A 24,541-nucleotide genomic window follows, 5' to 3' on the forward strand; every position below is an offset into this window, starting at 1 on the left:
GGGCTAAAATCAAGATTCCCTTGACATCTTTCCAAGTGTCTAGTTCTGTCCAACTTTAGTGCAAAAACCTAACTCAGAAACCTATGAGCGATCAGAATCACTGAGAGGCCCTGGCTTTTCTTCCCTGTAGGCAGCTCACTGACAGATGGACTGTGAGGCTGCAGCTGTTTCACCCTTTGCTTTCATGGGTGAGAAACCTGAATTCTGGTCCATCTTTAGTAATTTGATATATACTTTTGTGCATTAACTTTATGCTTGCTGTTCTTTACTCTGAAATGCCCTCTTCTTTTCCATTATTGTCATTGAGACAGGGTCTTGCTATGTAGCCAGGCTGGTCTGTTGCTTGTGATCCCTTTGTCTCAGCCTCCCAAGTGCTGGGATTACAAACATGCCCCAGCACCACACCCAGCTCTTAACATGCCTCCATCTATTGAGATTTTGTTACATAGTTTTTGGTAATTTACCTCCAAACCTTTCTGGTATGCAGTGAGATGGATATAAGTAACTTACCAAATAACTATATGAAGGAATACACACAAAATATGATAAACAAGTGAGATAAAATGGACCTACTGCTCTTTCAACTGAGGCTCGCCTAGCAGGATACTTTTTCCTATATCTGAGGCCTGTAAATTGTGCTACCCTCTTTCTGATGACCTCAATCACATCTTACTGTGTTCAGTTGTGCCTGCTTCTCTTAGACTGACTTCCTTAAGGGCAGGACTGTGCCTTCTTTACTTAGCCTCCCTCACATCCTGCATAGGCTTAGCACATGGCACAACAATAATTAAATGTGAATCAGAACATGTGAGGCCAGATCTCATGAGTCCCTTGCTCTACCAGTTGTTATGTGTTTAGTCATTTAGTTCGCCGGTATTTGGAAATTTTCTATGTGTGAGGTATTGCATATGCACTGGTCATACAACTTCTGAATGAGCTGTAATTCGGCAAAGAGTCAAATCTAATATAACTCAGCAGGAACTACCAGCCTCGTAGTGGAAAAGACTTCTTAGGGAATACCTGTTTTCCTCTTGAAAATGATAACCTATGAGGTCCAAAACTTTATTTTTCTTCCTTCATCCTAGGGTCAGTAAAGAAAGGGAGCTGGCACATGACATCCCAAGTCCTGCATTAACACTCATCACATAACACAGAACACCATGAGAGGAACCAAATAATAAATTTTAATTTAAATATATACAGTGGTTTGTAATAATTACTTTGAGGTACAAAAATAATTGTAAAAGATTTTTTTCCATTTGCTTCAGTAATGTATGCTTCAGCCTATAGATAATACACTGATGCTGTAAACTGTACATGTACGCTACATTCCTAAGCCTGGGCCTTCCTCTCTCCTGTGTCACCCTATGAAAAACAACATGCCACTTGAAACCCTCTGAAGACACTTCACAAGTAGTTATCCTTAAATAGAATTGGATGTATTTTTCTTTAAACTAGTTTTTATGTTCCTGACTCAATCCTATAGATTAAAAACTTTAAAAAAATTATCCTAAAATTTGCTATTTTGGGAATATATTTTTCCCCCAAAAGATAAGAAAATGTCAGAAAGAATCTTGAGTGTTAAATTCAACAAAAGCTCATTAAAGCTAAATCATCATCGTTGGAAAAAATTTTCAAGTAAAGGAAATTTGAAAATAATGGTGATTCACTGGAAGACAAGTTTAATTGCCAAAAGCTACCGAGGTGTTCCATCTGCCTCTTCCACTATTGTCTTTCCTAATATTTTTAGCAGGTCTGCCCAGATCTGACTCACCCAGTACCACTGATGCTGAGAACCACTTATTATTGAAAAAGTAGGAGCAACCAAATAAGGAAACAGAAACTTTGGTGTGTGAAATGATGTAGCTTTGTTTCCTAGAATTCATTTATTCTGATTTATGCTCTGTACTGATTACAAGTCAGTCTATCATACAAGACAGGAATCCTGGTCATCTTCCCAAGTAGAGATGAAGAGCCATGCAACTGTCCAGATGTAAGGGCATCTTCAATTGATCTTTCTCCTCTGCTGCCTTTCCCTAGCCAGGTTCCCCTCCCCCGCTATATAGCGCCTTCCTCTGCGGTGGGATGTTGGGAATAAGAGGAAAAACTCACACAGTGCTCTTAGGGAGTCTTCTGACTTCCTGCCTAAAGGAGTTCTGACTTTCAGTTCTCTGCTAGACAGGAATGGCTCTGCACTTTCTAGTCTTGTTACACTGGGTACAGAAACAAAGGTAATCTAATATATAAAAGAATGTGATCTGTTTTCTGAAAATAGGCCATGAATCTGAAATGCTCAGTTGTAGAGGAGGTTTATGTTGGGAGAGCTCAAGAAATATGACTGAAGACAGAGAGTCCAGCCATTCAGAGACCCCTCAAAGGTCTTCACACCATCCATGACTTATCAGCATGTTAATAAATGCTCACAGTAAATATATGTAACCTTAGTGGTCCTACTTTTCAAGTGGAACTTTATTCAGCAGCTACATAAGGAAAAAACCTCACCTGCTTTGTTACCTAAAATACAGTGGTGAAGTGACTGAGATTTATATACTTGGTTTCTTGAGTACCTCAGAGGCACTGCACAGATATTTTTCATAGTATTCACCTTTTAAAAAAACTGTGGAACTCAACTTACTTCACTGTGCCATTAACATTGTAATCGTCAACAATTCAATTACCACAAGGGTAACCCCATAATCTATTAATGGCTGGGCAAACTGATAGAGGGTCTTATTGCTGTGTTTACACTCACACAGCTAGTTAACACCACTGTTCTTGCAAGGTTCAGAGAGGTACTACAAAACTCTTTATGGAATTTCTCAATAAACTGGAATCATGTGCAGAGATGAGAGATGATAAGATGACAGAATGACAGCGACTCTTTATCATTAGACACTTGTTATTACAGTTAGGAGAAAATGCCATGAAATGTTAACATGAAAAGAAAAGAAACCAAAACTATGCTGTTCTCCTTGAAGTCAGTAAATTACAGGAGTACTCTGAGTACTTTTGGAAGAAAGGCACCAGTAAGTCCAAAGTCTTATTGCTAGTAGGATCACACAGGGGCCACAGCACAGACTGGTACTTTTTTTCAGCCAGGAGGCAAGGGCTAAGCAAATCAGTTACTGATCTTCAGCCTCGAAGAACAAGGAAGGAAAATGTCCATCAAATAGAGCCCACTATCTTCCATTCAACTTGAGGAAAATGATTTCCAGTTTCAGGTCAAAGCTGAAGCTGGCCTCAGGGTTAGGGCTCTGGAGTTAGTTAGATAGGCACTCTGTTTTCTTTGGCCCATTTCTTCATGATTCGGATGATGTACTCTACCTGGGTGTTACCTGTGCTTCTCAGTAAATGGAGCACTTCACGAAGGGTCTCTCTGAGGAGAAGATTTGAAAGGACAAAGTGTTTCAATAAAGAATGAAAATTAACAAATAAAACTTGTAACTTTATTCTGTACTTCAAAAAGACATCTTTGGTAATGGACTCCACTGTGTATCTATAAGCCAATTACAAACTTATTCTCTTTCTATTCTTATAGTAAATGGAAATTCTATGAGCTCCTCTTGTCAATGTCAGTTTTCCTTGCTTACCTCTTCTACCTGTGCACATACTGTTCATCTTTGGTCCTCTTGAGATGACCATTCTATGCTTATTTTGTATGACAGGGTAGAAAGTATTTATCTACAAGCATGAGGCCCTGAGTTCAACCCCCAGTCCAGCAACAACAAAAAAAACAAAACAAAACAACAATATATATACAGGAATTAGATTTAGGGAGTTGGATTCAAATTGTAGCTCCATTGCTAACAAATCATGTAACTTGTCTAAGTTTTAGATTTCTCCTTTGTGGCAATCACTTTAGATTTATAAAATTTTACAAAGCCAGAGGAATGGGTGATTCCTTCAAGAAATGTATTCAAGAAAGGCCCAAATACACTAATAAAAGCAGAAGATAGCAGCATTAAGGATTGAGACTGACAAATTCCCAGCATTTATGTTTTAACTAGTTCAATTTTAGCTAAAATTTAATTTTAAGTAATCAGCCAGGTACAGTGACTCACAATTGTAATCCTAGCTACTCGGGAGATAGAGATCAGAAGGACTGCTGTTCAAGGGCAGACCAAGCAAAATGCTCACAGGATCCCATCTCAACCACTTGCTGGGCAGTGGTGCATGCCTGTTATCTCCAGCTGGGAGGGGAAGTACAAATAGGAGGACCATGGTCCAGGCTGGCCTTGACATAAAACAAGACCCTATCTCAAAAACAACAGCACATGGGCTGGTGGAGTGGTTCAAGCGGTAGAGCACCTGGCTAGCAGGTGTGAAGCCCTGCATTCAAACACCAGTCCTGCCAAAGAAAATAAATTAAATAAAAATAACCAACACAAAAAAGGCAGGCAGAGGGACTCAAGTGGTAGCCCACCTGCCTAGCAAGCGTGAAATTTTAAGTAATGTGCACTAAAACTTACTTATTGTCTCATCAAATCTATAGGTGACTGTCTACAGAGCCACTCTCCTCTGTCATCTCATATTCTGCTCCTTTTTCCCCACAAGAAACTTCCTTCACCTGACCAAATGCTTTTAAACTTTTCTTTAGGATGGAAGTAGATACAAGGCAGGAAGTAATTTTTGATAAATTATTTGCTTACAAAATTATATTTCCTATTCATTTATATCAGTAACAAACACATTATATAAAATCACTTTTTGAATCTGAGTTTACTTGTTTTTTTAATTTACTTTTTAAGTATTTTAAATGGAACTATAAACCATTTAATTACATGTAACTTAATGTCTCAGCACTTCCTAGAACATAAGAAGGCAGAAGAAAAAAATCAGAATTATTAACTATATCCACTCTATTACTAATTCTTTGAGACATAAACTAAAAAAAGACACACACAGACATACCCGCAACAGGCAAAGAAAAGAGTCAAAGAGTGAAAAACATTTTGTTTATGAAAATGGCTCTTCATTTGGAACCAAATATACATTTTGCCCTAATATTTGAGAGCTGTAGTATACTTGATATCCTCAGTAACTATTATTTAAAATGATTTTATTCTATAAAATAGGACATTTCTGTAGGAAAATGATTATTTAAAATTTTAACATCTCTTTTTTTTTGATCATTCTAAAGCATCTAGTTTTTAGTTTTCAGAAGATAGCATCCAAGAAGACAGTTACTTTCCCACACGCCAGGAAATAAATAGAGATAGTATCTTCTGTCTGCTTACTTACTTGGGTTCTCTCCCAGCTAAGATCATTTGGAAAATGCCCACGCAGGCACCCCTTTTGCCTTCCCAATATTCAGGGTTGGGATCCAGCCTCTCTAGGACATCAAAAGCTTTGGCTGAATAGTAAAACTGGCCCATCTGAATAAAACAAAGTGCTGTGGTAATACTTGTAGTCAAAAGATTGGACAGAATGAAATTAAACATACAGGTAACATGAAGCAGAACTGTGTGAAACAAGTCTGTGGGTAACATTTCCAGTTAGCAACTTAGGTAAATGTCACGCCCTAACCAAACAAGAAGGAACATCAGTTTGAGTTCATCAGTTCAGTGTAAGCCAGCTTCGTTCCATTCAGTTTTCAATCACAGAACATTTTTCTACATAGAATTAAGTTATTCTGTCATCAACACAGTTGTCACTTCTAATTACATTCTAATCTTGAGGATAAACTCTGATGATGATGAGCTGAACTGGGTATTTTTCAAGTCTCCTCAATACATTCTTTTTAGATGTCTACTCTCATTCATTTTATGTTAATCTGATCACTCAAGAGTGGTCTATCCCCGATTATGTTCCTAAATTTTCAGAACGTCTAGGCTGACTACACTCTGAATACTAAACTTCCTAAATAGTTCGTTCAGTTTCACAGGCGTCTTCCCCAAATAAGCTACTCATTTGCCTGGCTTCATAGAACATGCTAAAGGCCATTAAATTTTCTTTCTTGCTTGCTTGCTTGTTTACTTGCTTTCTCTCTCTTTCTTTTTGGGAAGACAGGGGTTTGAACTCAGGGCTTCGTTTTTACAGCTTGATCCACACCTTCAGTACATTTTGCTCTGGTTATTTTGGAGATGGGGAACTGTTTGCCTGGGCTGGTTTAGAACCACGATCCTCCCGATCTCAGCCTCCCAAGTAGCTAGGATTACAGGTGTGAGTCACTGGCACCAGGCTGAAGGCCATTAAATTTTGCTTAGAAGAGTTTTTTAGATTGTCTATAGTAAAAGCATACTGTTACCAGTTTTCCTTAAAGCTCTAAATGGCGGGGCAACCTTCTTCATTCCTAGTAACTGTTTTTCTAAATTTCTGGCAATTTCCTTAAGACCTCTACATTCTTAGCTTAACTTTATTCACTTCATGGAGGAAAAAACAACTTTTTTCCATTCAGTTCAAATAATACTTACACTTTCTGCCTATATTACAAGAAAAGGTCTTCTTATTTTTTCAAGGTTAATCCATCTATTTATGCTTTCTTACATTTTTTTATTGCAATGAAAAAAATGGAAGACTGGGGATGTGGCTCAAGTGGTACAGTGTCTGCCTAGTAAGCTTGAGGCCCTGAGTTCAAACTCCCATACTGGAAATTACATATATGTATATATCAAAATAATACACATATAGAACGGTGCATGAAACACACATGTGCAGCTTACTAATTATAATGTAAATACAAGTCTATCCATCACCCAGGTCCTTGACACTGAAGCAAAACAAAAACTCTCTGTATGTCACTTCCAGACTCTAACCCCACCCCTTCTTTCCCCACCTAGAAGTAACTAATTGCAACTTTTTTTTTTGTACTGGGGTTTGAACTCAGGACCTTGCTCTTGCTAGACAAGTGCATTACCACTTGCATCAAGCTCAATTCCTTTTTCCTTTAGTTATTTTTGAGGTTCATTTATATTACTATATATAGCACTAATTGGTTCATTAAAAAAACCTTCTATGTTGAAATAACTATAGGTCCATAGGAAGTTATCCCATGTACCTCTCACCAAGTTTCCCCCAATAGATATTGTACAATATCACAATATCAAAATCAGGAAATAAGACTTTGGTGGTGTGTTGATGACAATCCTATCACTTCATCACAGGTGTAGATTCATGTAAGCACCTCCACTATCGAGATACAAAGCTGTCCCATCACCTCAAAGATTTCCCTTTCACCACTTTAGTCACGTGCATGCCCTCCCATGCTCACCATCCCTGATCCCTAATTTGTTCTCCATCTACATATTATTGTCATTTAAGAATGTTACAGGCATGAAATCAAACAGATGGAGCCCTCTGAAATTGGCTTTTTTCACTCAGCATAATATCCTTGATAGTCCTTGTTAATCCAAGTCAATGTTTATATGAATAAGCTGCTTTTGTTACGGTCATCCTGCAAAGCAGAAGGGACCTCCTCACACGAATTTGGCTTGGATTTTGAGATTATTGATGTCACACACATTTCAAGGGGTATGAGAAAGTGTCTTGCCTACCTAATTGAGGTCTTAGATTGAACAAAGCAGGGTCCTCAAATAGGTCTGAAGTGGCCTAAGAAAGCAGAGAAAAAGCCCTGGCCTTTGTGTTTACTGTTGTTAGGGGTGAGGTCAGAGTGAGCGGTCCTAAGGTAGGGCAAGGCTTTATGGTTTGAACCACCCAATGGAACCAAAGAAGGCAGCGCCCAGGCTTTCTTATCATTTTGTCCAGATGTGGGACACAAGGGGAGAGGTGAAGCTTTTAAGGTTTGTCAGCAGTTGCACGCCAGTGGCTCATGCCTGTAATCCTAGCTAATCAGGAGGCAGATGTAGGAGGATTGCAGTTTCAAGCCAGACTGGACTAACAGTTCGAGAGACCCTATCTTGAAAAAACTCATCACAAAAAAGGACTGGTAGAGTGGCTCAAGGTGTAGGCCCTGAGTTCAAACCTCAGTATCCCCCCAAAAAAAAAAATTGTCAGGAGCCAAACACCAAGAAATGGTGTCAGAGTTCTCATTACAGTTTGCTTAACCATTCACGTATTAGAAGACTCTGACACTTTCCAATGTATGCAATTACAAATAAAGTGGCTATTAACATGTGAGTATCCATTTCTCTAGGGTAAATGTACAGGGGTGCAATTGCTGGGTCATATGGTAAGTGTATGTTTGTGTGAGTCCTTCTAGTAAGTCACCAGATTAGTGGTTGTGGGACCACTGAGACACTAGATAGTACCAAATTATTTTCAAAGTAGTTATGTTCCCTTCAGCTTATCCCTTCCCCTCATCTCCTTTAGGACCTTATTCCACTGAAAATGCCCACACTGTCAGGCACTGGTGGCTCCCACTTGTAATCCTTGCTGCTACTTGGGAGGCTGAGATGAGGAGGACTACAGTTCCAGGCCAGCCCAGACAAATAGTTCACTAGATCCAATCTCCAAAAATAATCACAGCAAAATGGACTGGAGGTATGGCTAAAGCAGTAGAGTACCTGCCTTGCAAGTGGGAAGCCCAGAGTTCAAACCCCAGTGCCACTAAAAAAAAAAAAATGCCCCCACTCTCTCTAATCTGTGTGTGTGTGTGTGTGTGTGTGTGAGAGAGAGAGAGAGAGAGAGGGAGAGAGAGAGAGAGAGAGAGAGAGAGAGAGAGAGAGAGCGCACGAGAGCACTTGATTAGGGACCTTGCCTATATTGGGCAAGTGCTCTACCACTACATCCGCACCACTCTTGGTCTTAGTCTCCCTATTCAATGCCTCCTTTTCTTCAGCCTATGGATACACTTCCAGCCATCCTTCTAAAAGAAAAAGAATTCTCCACCACACTTTAAAAAATCCCAAGCCCTGTTTTCCCTTTTGAGTTAGTACCACATTTTCCTCCTTATCCTTAGTACCAATTTCTTAAGGCTATGGTCTACAATCCCTGCCTCTGCTTTCTAACGTGACTGTCTTCTATTGCTAACTGCTATACTCATGTACTTCTGTTTAGCATAGCTCTGGAATTCTCCTTCCTTGGCTTTTGATAAAAATAGGAACAAGACAAAAAGGAAAGAGAAACAGTTTTCTAATTGCTTATGAACTATTATTAATGTTTTCCTTTTCTTTATTTCTTCTTTTTCCAATATTGAGGCTTGAACTCAGGGCCTCACGCTTGCTAGGCAGGTGCTCTACCACTTGAGCCACTCCTCCAGCCCCTATTGTTTTTTTTTTTTTTTTCTTGAGTTGGTGTCTTACTATGTTGCACATAATGGTCTCAAACTTTCTGGCTCAAGTGACCATCCTGCTTCAGCCTCCTAAGTGTTGAGGCTACAGGTATTCCTGGTTCTTTTCTTTCTTCTATGTTCATCTCTGTCTGTCACTTATTCTTCTATTTCTGTCCCTTAAATGCTGGTGATCCAATTGGTCCCTTTTTCTGTTTCTTGGTTACTCTTAACTCTCTCTCACTCTCTGCTACTACTCCTGGCAATACTATTACCACCCTCATTGCTGGGCTTTTTTTTTTTTTGAGACATGGTCTCACTATGCAGCCCTGGCTGGCCTATTTCTGTCTCCAGAGTATTGGGATTATAGCTGTGTGGCATCGTGCCCAGCTTCTGGCTATTAACTTCAAAAACTATATCTCTAATACTGATCTCTCACGTGAATACCTAAGATTCGGTCTCTCCCTGATAATTTCCCATTGGATTATCTCTATGGGGAACCCCAAAGACACTTCAGATTTTAATACATCTAAAATTGAAGTCATTTCCTGGCTTTTAATGTTTTCTTTCCCTCTGTCTCCCCTAATAACTTAACATCATTACCATCCACCAAATCATGTTAAACTATTATTTTCAATCTTCCATAGTCTTGAAACCCTTTCCATTTTTGGTGACTCACTTCTTTTTTTTGGTAATGATTCACTTTGAAATGAGCAGATGTTGATTAAAGTAATACTAGATACAACTGCTTTAGTCTTTTTTTTTGTGGTTCCTTTGTTTTTTCTGTCTGCCATTTAGAACTTAGTATTTCTTATGGTTTGGTGTGCAACTCTTCGTACTTTAAACCTTGCTTTGAGGGCTTTAATTACTACTGAAAAGCTAATGATGATTCTTAATCTATGTTTCCAGATGTCAAGAGACGTATTTCTTGAGTTCTAACCACCAGATGATCTCTCTACTTAGATAGTACCTAAGAATTCATAGCCTTCAGAAATCTAAAACTTCCTCTCTACATCGTATTTCACATATAGGTACAATTCTAAATCTGCCTTTTCTGAGTTTAGTTAATCCATAAAAATGATGACATTTTAGGACACTTTTTCCTAATACTTAGCCATCACAGCAGTGTAATGTTATCTTCCTTGTTCCCTTTGCTGTCACTCAAACTTACCTTGTAACAGTCATTAGCAATGAGCTGTAAGAGACTAAAGGACTCGCCAGAGGTTTCCATCTTGAGATAAAGTTCCCATGCTAGTCTTGGTTTCTTATTCATAATATCTACAAAAGGAAACAAAGATTTAAACTTCTTATTGCTTTAATTTTATTTTTTCTTTTGGTGGACTGGGGTTTAAATGCAGGGCTTCATGCTTACAAAGAAGGCACTCTACTACTTGAACCATACCTCCAGTCCAGTTTGCTCTGGTTGTTTTGAGCTTAGGGTCTCAAGAATTACTTGCCTGGGCTGGCCTGGATCTGTGATCCTCCTGATCTCAACCTCCCAAGAAGCTAGGATTACAGGCGTGAACCAGAGGTGCCTAGCCTTTTTTGTTTGTTTGTTTTTTGAGGCAATGTCTCACTATTTTTTTCAGCTGGCCTGGAACTCAAGATCCTCCTGCCTTAACCTCCCAAGGGCTGGGATTACAGGGTTTCCACGACCATACCCAGCTGAGGCTTTTTAAATGTGTAAGAAATAACTTCAGCATCTCGTTATTCAATGAATTTGGAGCTACAACCAAATATACAAGCACTAGTAGAATACCTCCTACATAGGAAGCATGCAGTGTTGGCATTAAGATGGCTTCCTATCAAAATTCTACCATATTTAAAATATTGACGATTCACTTGATTATGTCTTTTAGATCGGGCTGATTTCTAGCAGCTCCTGCTTTGCTACTTTGCAGTGGAGACCTATCACTTACTCATCCTACTCATAGTTTTAGCCTCACTTAGACTAGCTACTTGCTAAGATTTTCCTATAACTATAAAAACTCAATGAATACTTTAAATCTCAGTGGAAAAAAATGAAAAAGAAAACATAAGTGAAACTGAGAGAGATTGATTATAGGCTATGTAATGTACAACAAAATTATGTTTTGATATTTCACCACTGTTCAGGACTAAAAAATGAAAAGTTAAAATCACGTTTTAGAAACAACATTGTACACGGAGAGCCTGGAAACTAACAGAGCTAAAAGAAGACTTTGAAATCTTTGAAGAATATAAGTGGTAGGTCAATGTGGGATGGTGGAACTAATCATAGGTTAAAGTGACATAGCACAGTCACATAGCACCTCTTACACTTACAACCCTTAGTTTCAGCATTTACTCATTCTACACAACAAAATCCAAAGTAAGATTAGGAAACACTTTTTTTTGCGGGAGGAGGGACTAGAGTTTGAACTCAGGGCTTCATACTTGCTAAGTGAGCGCTCACAAAGCAGGCTCTTTACTGCTTGAAGCACACCTCCAGGCCATTTTGCTCTGGTTATTTTGCGAGATGAGGTCTTTCAAACCACTTGCCCTGGCTGGCCTCAAAGCACAATCCTCCTGATCTCAGCTTCCCAAGTAGTTTATAAGTGTGAACCACCAGCGCCTGGCTAGCTTAGAAAAAACGTAATTTCCAAACAGATTATGTGACAAAAGAAAAAGAGGATTTGTGTTGTAACATTTAAAAGAAGACTCACAGCACCGAGCTAGCCAACTGAGGTAAATGTAATCATTTTTCATCTTCTCACTTTGAATCAAAAGGAACACCTGCAACAACAGGAAAGAAAGGGAATAAACATGAGGTTGGCTTTGCAATAAAAATATACAGTATCAGTTTGCCTTAGGCTGATGATCACTGTTACCTTCCAGATTAGTAACAGAACTGAAGAATTCACACAAATCCTTCTATGGAGTTTGAGGTCAGGATAGTAGTTAGCCCTGAGGGAAGGGATTAATTTAAAAGAAGACAAGGGGTTCTTGGGTTATGATAATATTGTTTCATGACCTGTGTACCAGATGGGATGGTTGATCTTGTGAAAATCCAAGTGGTATGCTTATCATTTGTATATTTCTTTGCACATATGTTATACTTCTATAAAACTTATCAAAAAACAGAACACATTACTGTTATAAAATCTATGTCTATTTACAACAATTACAGCTTTTAATATAACCTAAAAACAAAGGAATCTTCAATGGTCACTTACCTTTGACCATTTTATTTATTTTTACTTCTTAAATTTTTTGGTGGTATTAGGGGTTGCCTTGTGTTGCTGGCCAAGCACTCTACCACTAAGCCACACTTCTAGCCCCTTTTGCCTTAGTTTATTTTTTAGATAGGGACTAATGCTTTTTTCCCAGGATGGCCTTAAACCACAAGCAACCCATCTCCACCTCCCTTGTAGATGGGATTGCAGGATGTACCACCACACCTGGCTTAACCATTTTATTTTAGTAAGAAAAGGTAAGGATACTTTTAGATAGAATCCTTCAAATGCCTTCAAAAGCATTACTAAATGTCATCATTAAAAAAAACAATAACAAGAAAAAATAGGTACTCACCTCTTCCCCTTCGCTGGTATTGCCTGTTGCAGCTTTGGCTTGGGCGTAATTAAAGTTAAACACATCATCATTGTAGAAGTAACTCTGAACAATCCAAGAAGAGGTCATGTTATGTATTAACATGTAAATATAAAACCATCAGTTATATTAGAGAAACATAAAAAAATCTTAAGCAATTAGACTAATTCCTTGACGTCACTAATGGCACCAGAGAAAAAGGGCTCTAAGAGTATCTTAACTTGTGACACATCGTTTACACTATTTCATACAAAAAGTCACATACTTAATGCTCTACTGACCTTAAATGAGTTGAGGTAAATCAAGACATCATCAAATTGCTTAAGCAGAAAGAAACATGAAGCCATGCATTGCCTCCCTGGTATTGTATCTGAAATGGAGGCAGAAAAGACACCATAGAAATTCATGAATCTAGTACTTGTCTTTAGTTGAAATTTGAGTTATGTTATCCCTAGATTCTGAATTATGGGTTCTGTAGAGTGGAATGAACCCCAGCATAATGGAGGGTTAACTCCCAGAGTCTAAAGAGGACACATGCCTTGCAGATATGGGCACTGGCTACCATAGTCTGCTAGCCATTTTCTTAGGGCTTTATTTCTTTCATCCAACTCCAACATCTATCCATGCAATGAATGTGGCTTTTTGGTCTCCATTTTCACATGTCTAAGCCAGGCTGACACCTCCAGTTGTGGATGGAGAAATAATTGGCACTGAACCAGCTGATGCTGATCCTGACTCAACTTTTTGTCTGATAGCAGATTCTTGTTGAGGTAAAGAGGCTAGCATGACCCCAACCTCTGTCCCAGGTGTTCCCAAGATTACTCTGTTCAATTTTCCCCATACTACTTATCACAGTCTGATGTACTATATAATCTACTTATGTATTATGTTACCCATCCGTCTGTGTCCCTCTGGACTACAAGCTCCACAAATGTAGGGAGTTTTCTTTGTTTACTGCTACATCTCATCACCTCAATAAATTTATGTTGTCTGAATGAATGAATGAATGAATGAATGAAATGGGAAAATAAAATATTATTCATATAAATGGAGTTGATTTAATTTTGTGAATATCCAGGCATTACAAAAAAACATTTAACAATCAGTTCAGCATAAACACTATTAATCAGACTAGATGACATTTACAGACAACTGGCACAGGCAGCCATATTGGACTACCCTGGCCATCAGGCCTTTTTGCAGTCCTCTCAAATCTGACACTCAATCTTTTTTATTTATTTATATTTTTGAGACAGGGTTTCACTAACAACCTAAACTGTTCTTAAACTCACAATCCTCCTGTCTCAGCCTCCCAAGTGCTGGGATTATAGGCACACACTACCATGCCTTGCTTTGAATCTTTTAATATACAAAAAAAATATCTGGCCGCTGGTGGCTCATGCCTACAATCCTAGCTACTTGGGAGGCTGAGATTCGGAGGATCACAGTTCAAAGTCACTCCAGGAAAACAGTTCACAAGACCCCATCTCCAATATAACCAGAGCAAAATGGACTGGAGGTGTGGCTCAAGCAGGAGAGAGCCTGCTTTGCAAGCACGAAGCCCTGCGTTCAAAACCAAATCCCACCAAAAAAAGAAAATAATAATAGTAAGAAGAAGAAGATAATACAGGGAAAATTTAAAGGCAAATGACCTACTTAAAAAACACCTGAAATGTGACAAAGACTAAAATATAAGGAGCTATTGAAAACTCAATAAAAGTTAACATTTCATATCTAAAGCTGGTTCAATTTTAAAAACTTCTCAGGAACTAAAGAGTAAATGTATTCTCCTTTATTTATCTTCTCATCCCACTTTAGCTGACATGTTCAGGAGAACTAATTCAAAGTTCTCCACTTCTGACTCCCCACCTCATAATGTAAAGCCTAATGTGTCCCAGACAGAGAATCAAACTCCAGCAGTCCGTATTGTCCAGCCCCAATTACGAGTGAGGCTTACAGGCACAGATTTCAGACATACCACATTCACTGGCTGATCCTCCCACCAACTGGAAAAACTGCTGGGCAATCTTCATATGATCCCTCTGAAAAGCAAAACAGAATTGTTAGAGAGGAGTCAGGTGAAACCATTTTATTCATATCACACTTTATGGTTCTCCTGTATTTGTCATTCTGTAATGTAATATATACCCTTGTTTTTTAAATCATGCCCAAAACAACATTATTATTATCTTTTTTTTTGCAGTACTGGAGTTTGAACTCAGGGCCTACACCTTGAGCCACTCCACCAGTCCTTTTTGTGAAGGGTCTTTTCGAGATTGGGTCTCTCGAACTATTGGTCAGCTGGCTTCAAACTGCAATCCTCCTGATCTCTGCCTCCTGAGTAGCTAGGATTACAGGCATGAGCCACAGGTGCCTGGCTTTTTTAAATTTGGGGGTGGGGGCACTGGATTTTGAACTCAGGGCTTCACACTTGCAAAACAGCAGCTCTACCTCTTGAGCCAGACCCCCAGTTCATTTTGCTGTGGCTATTTTGTAGGTGGGCTCTTACAAACTATTTGCCCAGGCTGGCCTCAAACCTTGATCCTCCTGATCTCAGCTTCCCAAGTAGCATTACAGGTTTAAGCCCCTTGGCTCTTGGCTTAGACAGCATTTTGATGTTTATAAAAAGCTTTGCTAGCAGAGATAGCTCAGTAGTAGAGTGCATGTGAGGCCCTGAGTTAGCCCCAGCAACTTAAAAAAAGATTTCTTAGAGAAAAAAAATTTTCAAATTTTCTTCCTTTTTATAGACGCCAGATTACAAGTCAGAGATGTATAACATTTAAGAAAAGGTCACTGCAAATGAAAATAAATTTGTGCAATGATCTTTTTTGTTATTAAATGTAAGCAAGCACTATATTAAAATTTTTTAAACAGTAACTTTTAAAGCTAAAACTTATTTTTGTCTTTAAATCATGGGTTTTTTTATACAGTATGTACTCTTTTATTGTCTGGCTTCTTTTTTGTGTATTTTTAAAATTTTGTTTTATCATTTTTACATTTACTTACACGTGTACACACTGTTTGGGCCACCTCTCCCCACAGTATTGTTTTAAATGGAGTCTAGACAGGGATTTGGAGAGGTGACGGGAACCGCAGAAGAATCTGTTTATGTGTAAGCTTGTTTCTGGGTTCACTTTAATACCCATTTGGGTCTTTTCCACTTGTCTACAACTTTGCAAAGTATGGATTAGCAGGGATTTCATACTCACTGAACCCATTTCCTGACCAAGTGCTGCATTCACCACTCCTTTGAGGATGTACTCCTGGAAATATGGAATGATACTGATTAATTAAAGAGGAATGCAGAGCTATGCAATATGTTTCTTATTCATTCCTTGCATCAAATCAATACTTCATATATTGAGATACTCTTTTCTGTTCTATCCCTGGCTTGAATGGAAGAATTAGGAGACTTTAATTTCCAGCAGGCAAGTATCCTCTAGCAGAATTCATCGTATTTGTAAATTGTCAATATTAAGAAGAAATAACTCAGTGGAAGCTCAAGAAAATAAATTTTATTTTACTTCAATTCAAGGGAAAAAAAACAGTAAAAGTCTCCCTTTCTAATGTTATAATAATCTTCCTTGGCTAGTAATCCTTTTCCTCAAAAAAAAAAAAATGTCCTCTGATTCCCACTTACAAGATAGTCTCTCTTTTGGAGTCCTGGGGCCTCCTTTTTGTCCTGTTTTTCAGACTTGCTTCAATTTTTTTTTTTTTGGTAGCACTGGGATTTGAACTCAGGTCCTACATCTTGGCCACTCCACCATCCCTTTTCTGTGGTGGGCTATTTGCCCAGGATGGCTTCAAACTGCGATCCTCTTGATCAGTAGCTAGGTTTATAGGCGTGAGCCACTGGCACCCAGTGTGGTTCAATTCTTTAATGGACAACTTCCTTAACTGTTTTATTAATTTATATTTAAAGGGAATCATTAAACAGAATACCAAAAGAAATGCTAAAGCTTTTAATACACTGAGAGATATACTTGTTTAGACTCTATGGGGTCTGGAAGGATTTTCCATTCATAAAAGAAATGCATACAACGTACTCAGTGTTGAAGATACATATAAATAATATGGTCCCTGACTACAAGGAGTTATTACTTAATAGAAGAAAAGACCAGCCTCACAAAGCATCCCTAGATCAATCTAAGATCTTTCCTGGGTTCTACAAGCAGGAATCTTCTCTATTATGCCTTTCAGCTCCATCTCTGGGTCCATGTTCCACAGTACTTGTTTAGTAAAAATGTGAAAGCTTTCCAACTACCTGAGGAGTTGAAGGCTCCAGATCTTTAATTAAGTTGTAAGCTTCTTGTACATCATCTGAAATATAAAAAATAAGGAGGGTTACTAGTTTGTATTCCAGCATACCCCTCTGAAGTAATCCCAAGAAAGATAATATCCTTCAGTATTCAAATATTAACAAAAAACAGGGTTGAAGTGCAACTCAGTGGGAGAGTGTTGTCTAGCTTGCTCAGGGCCCTGGGGTTGATTCCTAGTGCAGTATATATGTGTATATACATATCTATATATACATATATCTATACATCTATACATATGTGTATAGATACATCTATATATATAGATACACAGTACATATCTAGTATGTATATGTATTTTATATGTATGTGAGGTGTTTCATGGCTCAATATGAATTCTATAAGAATACTTAGTTATCTTTAGGAAAACTACAAAACACTGAACTTGATGGAGAATTAGAGGGCAAACAGATCAAATGTTCTTTGAATATATGGGTATATATATGCACATATGTGATATGTATATATAATATATAAACACACATATATATGGATATATTGCATACAAGATACATGTATACTTGCATATATGCACATTCATTATCTATACACACATATATTCAAAGAAAATATACATGTATACACACTTGTAATCATATATATTCATATATGTGTATATATATGTGGTATGTATTTGTATATACACATTCATATATATTCAAAGAAAATATGATGTTTCATTTGTCTTCTAATTCTCCATCAAGTTCAATGTTGTGTAGTTATCCTAAACATAACCAAGTATCCTTAGAAAATTTATACTGGGGCATAAGACACCTAAAAAAAATGTTTAAGCTAAGAATATGGACTGGTGCCATAAGTAAATGGCTTTGTATTTAGATAAGAAAAAAGGCCATTTAGGAGAAAGAGATATATTAAATATATAGGAATAAAATGACATAAAGTCTGAGATTTGCTTTAATTTTTGGGGGAGGTTTCAAGGGATGGGACTGCTGTTTGAACTCAGGGCTTCATGCTTGCAAAGCAGGCACTCTACCACTTGAGCCATACCTCCAATCTTTTTTGCTCTGATTATTTTGGTTTTGTTTTTTTTTTTTTTGCTTTTATTTATTTATTTATTCATATGTGCATACAATGTTTGGGTCATTTCTCCCCCTTTCCCCCACCCCCTTCCTAAACCCCCCACTCATTCCCTCTCCCCCTCATTCCCTAATTACCTGGCAGAAACTATTTTGCCCTTATCTCTAATTTTGCTGTAGAGAGAGTATAAGCAATAATAGGAAGGACCAAGGGTTTTTGCTAGTTGAGGTAAGGATAGCTATACAGGGCATTGACTCACATTGATTTCCTGTGCGTGGGTGTTACCTTCTAGGTTAATTCTTTTTGATATAACCTTTTCTCTAGTTCCTGGCCCCCTTTTCCTATTGGCCTCAGTTGCTTTTAAGGTATCTGCTTTAGTTTCTCTGTGTTAAGAGCAACAAATGCTAGCTGATTTTTTAGGTGTCTTACTTATCCTCACCCCTCCCTTGTGTGCTCTCGCTTTATCATGTGATCAAAGTTCAATCCCCTTGTTGTGTTTGCCCTTGATGTAATGTCTCCATATGAGGGAGAACATACAATTTCTGGTCTTTTGGGGCCAGGCTTCTCAGAATGATGTTCTCCAATTCCATCCAGCAAATGATAACATTCCATTCTTCTTCATGGCTGCATAAAATTCCATTGTGTATAAATACCACATTTTCTTAATCCAAACATCAGTAGTGGGGCATCTTGGCTGTTTCCATAACTTGGTTATTGTGAATAGTGCTGCAATAAACATGGGTGTGCAGGTGCCTCTGGAATAACCTGTGTCACATTCTTTTGGGTATATCCCCAAGAGTGGTATTGCTGGATCATATGGTAGATCAATGTTTAGCTTTTTAAGTAGTCTCCAAATTTTTTTCCAGAGTGGTTGTACTAGTTTACATTCCCACCAGCAGTGTAAGAGGGTTCCTTTTTCCTCACATCCTCGCCAACACCTGTTGTTGGTGGTGTTGCTGATGATGGCTATTCTAACAGGGGTGAGGTGGAATCTTAGTGTGGTTTTAATTTGCATTTCCTTTATTGCTAGGGATGTGAGCATTTTTTCATGGTTTTTTTTTTTGGCCATTTAAATTTCTTCTTTTGAGAAAGTTCTCTTTAGTTCACTTGCTCATTTCTTTATTGGTTCATTAATTTTAGGATAATTTAGTTTTTTAAGTTCCCTATATATTCTGGTTATCAGTCCTTTGTCTGATGTGTAGCTGCCAAGTATTTTCTCCCACTCTGTGGGTGGTATCCTCAGTTTAGAGACCATTTCTGTTGTTGAGCAGAAGCTTTTTGGTTTTATGAAGTCCCATTTATCTATGCTATCTCCTAGTTGCTGTGCTGCTGGGGTTCCATTGAGAAAGTTCTTGCCTATACCTATTAGTTCCAAAGTATTTCCTACTCTTTCCTGTACCAATTTTAGAGTTTGGGGTCTGATATTAAGAGCCTTGATCCATTTTGAGTTAATATTGGTATAGGGTGATATACATGGATCTAGTTTCAGTTTTTTGCAGACTGCTAGCCAGTTTTCCCAGCAGTTTTTGTTGAAGAGGCTGTCTTTTATCCATCAAATATTTTTAGTGCCTTTGTCAAAGACAAGTTGGTTATAGTTGTGTGGCTTCATATCCGGGTCCTCTAATACTGTTTCACTGGTCTTCATGTCTGTTTTTGTGCCAGTACCATGCTGTTTTTATTGTTATTGCTTTGTAATATAGTTTGAAGTCAGGTATTGTGATACCTCCTGCATTGTTCTTTTGACTGAGTATTGCCTTGGCTATTCGTGGCCTCTTGTGTTTCCATATAAATTTAACAGTAGATTTTTCAATCTCTTTAATGAATGTCATTGGAATTTTGATGAGAATTGCATTAAACATGTAGATTCCTTTTGGGAGTACAGACATTTTTACTATGTGGATTCTACCAATCCATGAGCATGGGAGATCTCTCCACTTTCTACAGTCTTCCTCAATCTCTTTCTTCAGGAGTTTATAGTTTACTTGTAGAGGTCGTTCACATCCTTTTTAGGTTTACACCTAGGTATTTGATTTTTTTTGAGGCTATTGTAAATGGAATTGTTTTCATATATTCTTTCTCAGTTTGTTCATTATTAGTGTATAGAAATGCTAATGATAAGTATTGCTACTCCTGCCTGTTTCCGGGGCCATTGGCTTGGTAAACCTTCTTCCAGCCTTTCATCCTGAGCCTATGCTTATTTTTGTCAGTGAGATGGGTCTCCTGTAAGCAACAAATTGTTGGATCTTCCTTTTTAATCCAGTTCATCAAACAGTGCCTTTTGATGGGTGAATTAAGTCCGTTAACAATTAAGTGTTAGTACTGATAGGTTTGTGGTGATTCCTGTCATTTAGTTGTCTTAGTTGTTTGAAGGGTTGATTGTGTGTACCTAAGTTGAGGTTACTCTCTACTTTCTTGCTTTTTCTTTTCCTGTAGTTTGGTGCTGCCTGCCCTTTCATGGTTATGTTGGGGTTCACTTTCTGTGTGCAGAATCCCTTGAAGAATCTTTTGTAGTGGTGGCTTTGTGGTCACATCTTGTTTTAGTTTCTGCTTATCATGGAAGATTTTTATTGTTCCATCTATTTGGAATGATAGTTTTGCTGGGTAGAGTATCCTGGGGTTGAAGTCAGTTTCATTCAGTGCCCGGAAGATCTCACCCCAAGCTCTTCTTGCTTTTAATGTTTCTGTTGAGAAGTCTGCTGTGATTTTGATGAGTTTACCTTTGTATGTTATTTGTTTTTTCTCTCTTACAGCCTTCAATATTCTTTCTTGGGTCTCTGTATTTGTTGTTTTAATGATGATATGCCGTGGGGTAGATCTATTTTGGTCTAGTCTGTTTGGTGTTCTGGAGGCCTCTTGCATCTGTATGGGGTAGATTTCTCTAGATTTGGGAAATTTTCTGTTATTATTTTGTTGAATATATTACGCATTCCCTTTGCTTGCACCTCTTCTCCTTCTTCAATGCCCATGATTCTCAGGTTTGGTCTTTTGATGGAGATGTTGAGATCTTGCATTTTCTTTTCACAGGTCTTGGGTTGTTTAACTAATAGTTCTTCTGTTTTTCCTTTAATTACCATTTCATCTTTGAGTTCTGAGATGCTGTCTTCTGTTTGTTCTATTCTGCTGGATTGACCTTCCATTTTGTTTTGCAATTCTGTTTTGTTCTTTTTTCTGAGGTTTTCCATATCCTGAGTCCTTCCTCTTTAATGTTGTCTATTTTTATCCTGAGTTCATTTATCTCTTTATTAATCGTGTTCTTTGTTTCACTTTGGTGTTTATACAGTGCTTCTATGGTTTCTTTTATTTCTTCTTGTGCTTTCTCAAATTCTCTATTTTTGTTCTTTTGGAATTTCTTGAGTGTCTCCTGTACATTTTGATTGACCATATCCAGTATCATCTCTATAAAATTCTCATTGATTAGTTGCAGGATTTCTTCCTTCAGGTTGTTCTTGTGGGCTTCATTGGGTTCTTTGGCATAGTTTATCTTCATTTTGTTGGAGTCTGGATCTAAGTATCTGTTTTCTTCATTTCCCTCTGGTTCCTGTACCAATTTTTTGCTGTGGGGAAACTGGTTTCCCTGTTTTTTCTGTCTTCCTGTCATTGCCCTTAGTGTTGTTATTGTCCCTGTACTGTGTGCAATTAAGTATTTTCTAGCTTGTAATAATAACAATGGTGATATTTAGAATGGAAGGGTGAGAGGAAATGGAAAGCAAAGAAGTTAAAAAAAAAGGAAAAACAAACAAACAAGTAGAAAAAAAAAACCAAACAAACAAACAAACAAAAGTTTCAAAGATATAAACAGGGAGAGATAGTGTACTAATCAACATTAAGCTTGTGGTCTGAGTCTTCCCAAGCCATATGGGCGCTGCCATCTGGCGGCGGTGTGGGAGCCCTCCTGGTTTCTCCATTTAACGTGAAATGGAGATGCTATGCACAGGCTGGAGGTGTGGAGGAGTCAAAGTTTTGCCTCTTCTCAGTGGTTTTTCCTGTAAGGTCTATCTCCAGCATCTCTCCAAGATTTTACTTTAGAAAACACGCTTTCTGCTTCCTCCCTCTAGCCACCATCTTGGAATATGCTCTGGTTATTTTGGAGATGAGGGTCTCATGAACTATTTGCCTAGGCTGACCTCAAACTGTGATCCTCCTGATCTCAGCCTCCCAAGTAGCTAGGATTATAGGTGTGAGCCTATGGCACCTGGCTTGCTTTAAAATTTTTAGGGGATAAAAGCAGTGATGGATAAAAATGATTGATAATATCTTGAAAAATCATTGAATCTAGGGTGGTTATTGGTTGTTTATTATACTGTCTGCTTTGGTTTATGTTTGAAATTTTTCTTAATAACTTAAAAAATATACACTTTGTTTAATTCTTACCCCAAAGCATATTTCTTTATGCTTACAAACAGAGTACTGTTTCTAACTTCACATTCTCATTTTAATAAACACTTTTTCCTCAGTGAGGAATGTGTTGTCTGGTTGATTTCTATCAAGTACCTAAAAAGACAAGCACTTATAATCTGAGATCCATGACAGTATGTCACTACTAGTGCATGGTAGCTACTACCCTGTAAAGTTGCTGGAGAAACTGCTTCAGACAAATGTCTAACATTTGTAACCTTATTTAGGGGCAACAAATATCACATTCTCTTTGAATCCTAGAATTTCTTACAAGATGCCAAGTATACAAAGAAAGAGAAGGGCAGGTGCATGTAAAAAACAGTCAACAATTAAAAAAAAAAAGGAAGAAAATGTGGATGTATAGTATAAGTGGAAAACAGACAAATGAGTAAAAACTACAGGGGAATGGGAAGAAAAATAAGGAAACCCAAAGAATGACTAGGGAGTAAAGGACAGCATAGGAAAAAGAAAAACAGAGGTAGGTAGCATCAGAAAAGAGAAGATAAACAGAAAAGGTATAACAAGCACCAAAAATTTTGTTTTGTCCTATGAACTTATTTGCAAACGTATCTTTAGAAGTATTATGTATTTAAAACTTATGCAAGTAGTTCAATCAGAGATTAAATATTTAGAATATCTCTACCAGTAAGACCAAGACAAATTTTTCTACATTTGGGTCAACAGTGTAAAGGAAATAGAGAGAACAATCACTTTACTATAATTCAAGTGAAGAATTGAAGTATTATCTCCACAGCTTTGTCATTATAGAAAAGGTGAAAATAGTATTGTTAAATATATAATGATGCTATGACAGTGTGGTACCTTTACCAACATGATTATATGCATTTAGGAAACAAATATGTCTGTAAAATAAAAAGCTGAATAAGTCAAAAAAAAAAAAAAAAGACAAATTTTTCTTACCTTGACGAAGGTAGTAAATGACTAGGTTCAGCCTCGCTTCAGGGATGACATCAACTAGGGGAGGTAAAACCTGCAAAGCCCCTTCACCTCCTCGGAAAACAACCTGGGCATAGAGAAACTGTGTTATTGTGGCAATAAGAATCTACATGCTCATGGAAACATTAAGAAGTATCATGTATAACCAGGTTCATGATAGCCACTAAAATAGCTCTGGGACTCAGTCAACAATGCTAGGTTGGCTGAATTTTATTATTACCTAACCAATCCCATGCTTTTTGCCCTTTCTTCTTTTGCTTCCCCTCTGTTTTTGATCCTTCTTAAAAAACCCTGTCATAGTTAAACATTTCATTTGCACTCTACCTAAAATCTATCTTTACCATCACTCTCTATACTCCTTCCCTTCTTTATTTTTATTCATAGCACATTTTATTACATTTTTCTTCATTCATCTGTTTATGTTACACCTACCAAAATATAAATGACACATGACAAAGAACTTTGTGCTTACTATGTGCTCCCAGACCCAAGAACTGTGATTGATCTAGTCATCACTTGGTTATTTTTTGAAAGGATGAATTTATTTTTGACACTTTCTGTAGACAAATGACCTTCACCTCATTGAACAAAAACCATTATCTAAATTATAATAAACAAAATAAGGTAGAACCCACCCTTCCTTCCTTTCTTTTTTCCTTCCTTCCTTCCTTCCCCTCCTTCCTTTTTTCCTTCCTTCAGTGTTTTTGAGATAGGTTGTTGCCATGTATCCCAGGATGGTCTCAAACTCACGATCCTCCTGCCTCTACCTCCTGAGTGCTGGGATTACAGATGTGTGCTATCATGCCTGCCAAAGCATAATTCTTTTTTTGGGGGGGTGGGGGAGTACTGAGAGTTGAACTCAGGGCCTCACACTTTTTAGGTGGGTGCTCTACCACTTGAGTCATGCCCCTAGCTGTTTTAGCTTTAGTTATGATGATTAAATGAGTTAAAGTGGGCTAAATGTGTGCTACATAGCAGGTAATATTTAATTGATTCAGTAAATATTCATTCAGCACAACCTCCCCTGGTGGCAGGGGAAGGAACAAGTCACTCCCCTGCCACCATATAAGCTAGTCAAGTGCAGAGAGGCCTTCAAAAAGAA

The 24,541-nt window shown here is 37.9% G+C and overlaps 1 protein-coding gene across 3 annotated transcripts in view; it reads right to left on the bottom strand.

Moving 5' to 3' along the window:
* Positions 1–1,164: 1,164 nt before the first annotated feature.
* Ift56 (intraflagellar transport 56) overlaps positions 1,165–24,541 on the bottom strand; it is a 50,383-nt gene continuing 27,006 nt past the window's right edge. For 2 of the 3 annotated variants that reach the window (XM_020160450.2, XM_074062200.1), the window contains 10 exons: positions 23,404–23,506; positions 16,998–17,053; positions 15,943–15,996; positions 14,712–14,775; positions 13,015–13,103; positions 12,716–12,799; positions 11,851–11,920; positions 10,338–10,444; positions 5,242–5,375; positions 1,165–3,376 (listed from right to left, as the gene is read on the bottom strand). In XM_020160450.2, the coding sequence (XP_020016039.1) occupies positions 3,265–3,376; positions 5,242–5,375; positions 10,338–10,444; positions 11,851–11,920; positions 12,716–12,799; positions 13,015–13,103; positions 14,712–14,775; positions 15,943–15,996; positions 16,998–17,053; positions 23,404–23,506 (873 nt within the window). In that variant the 3' untranslated portion in view covers positions 1,165–3,264. The remainder of the gene's footprint in view (positions 3,377–5,241; positions 5,376–10,337; positions 10,445–11,850; positions 11,921–12,715; positions 12,800–13,014; positions 13,104–14,711; positions 14,776–15,942; positions 15,997–16,997; positions 17,054–23,403; positions 23,507–24,541) is intronic. The other variant, XM_020160457.2, reaches the window with a different exon arrangement.

Source organism: Castor canadensis, chromosome 2 (assembly GCF_047511655.1).
Source record: "Castor canadensis chromosome 2, mCasCan1.hap1v2, whole genome shotgun sequence".
Classification (NCBI taxonomy): domain Eukaryota; kingdom Metazoa; phylum Chordata; class Mammalia; order Rodentia; family Castoridae; genus Castor; species Castor canadensis.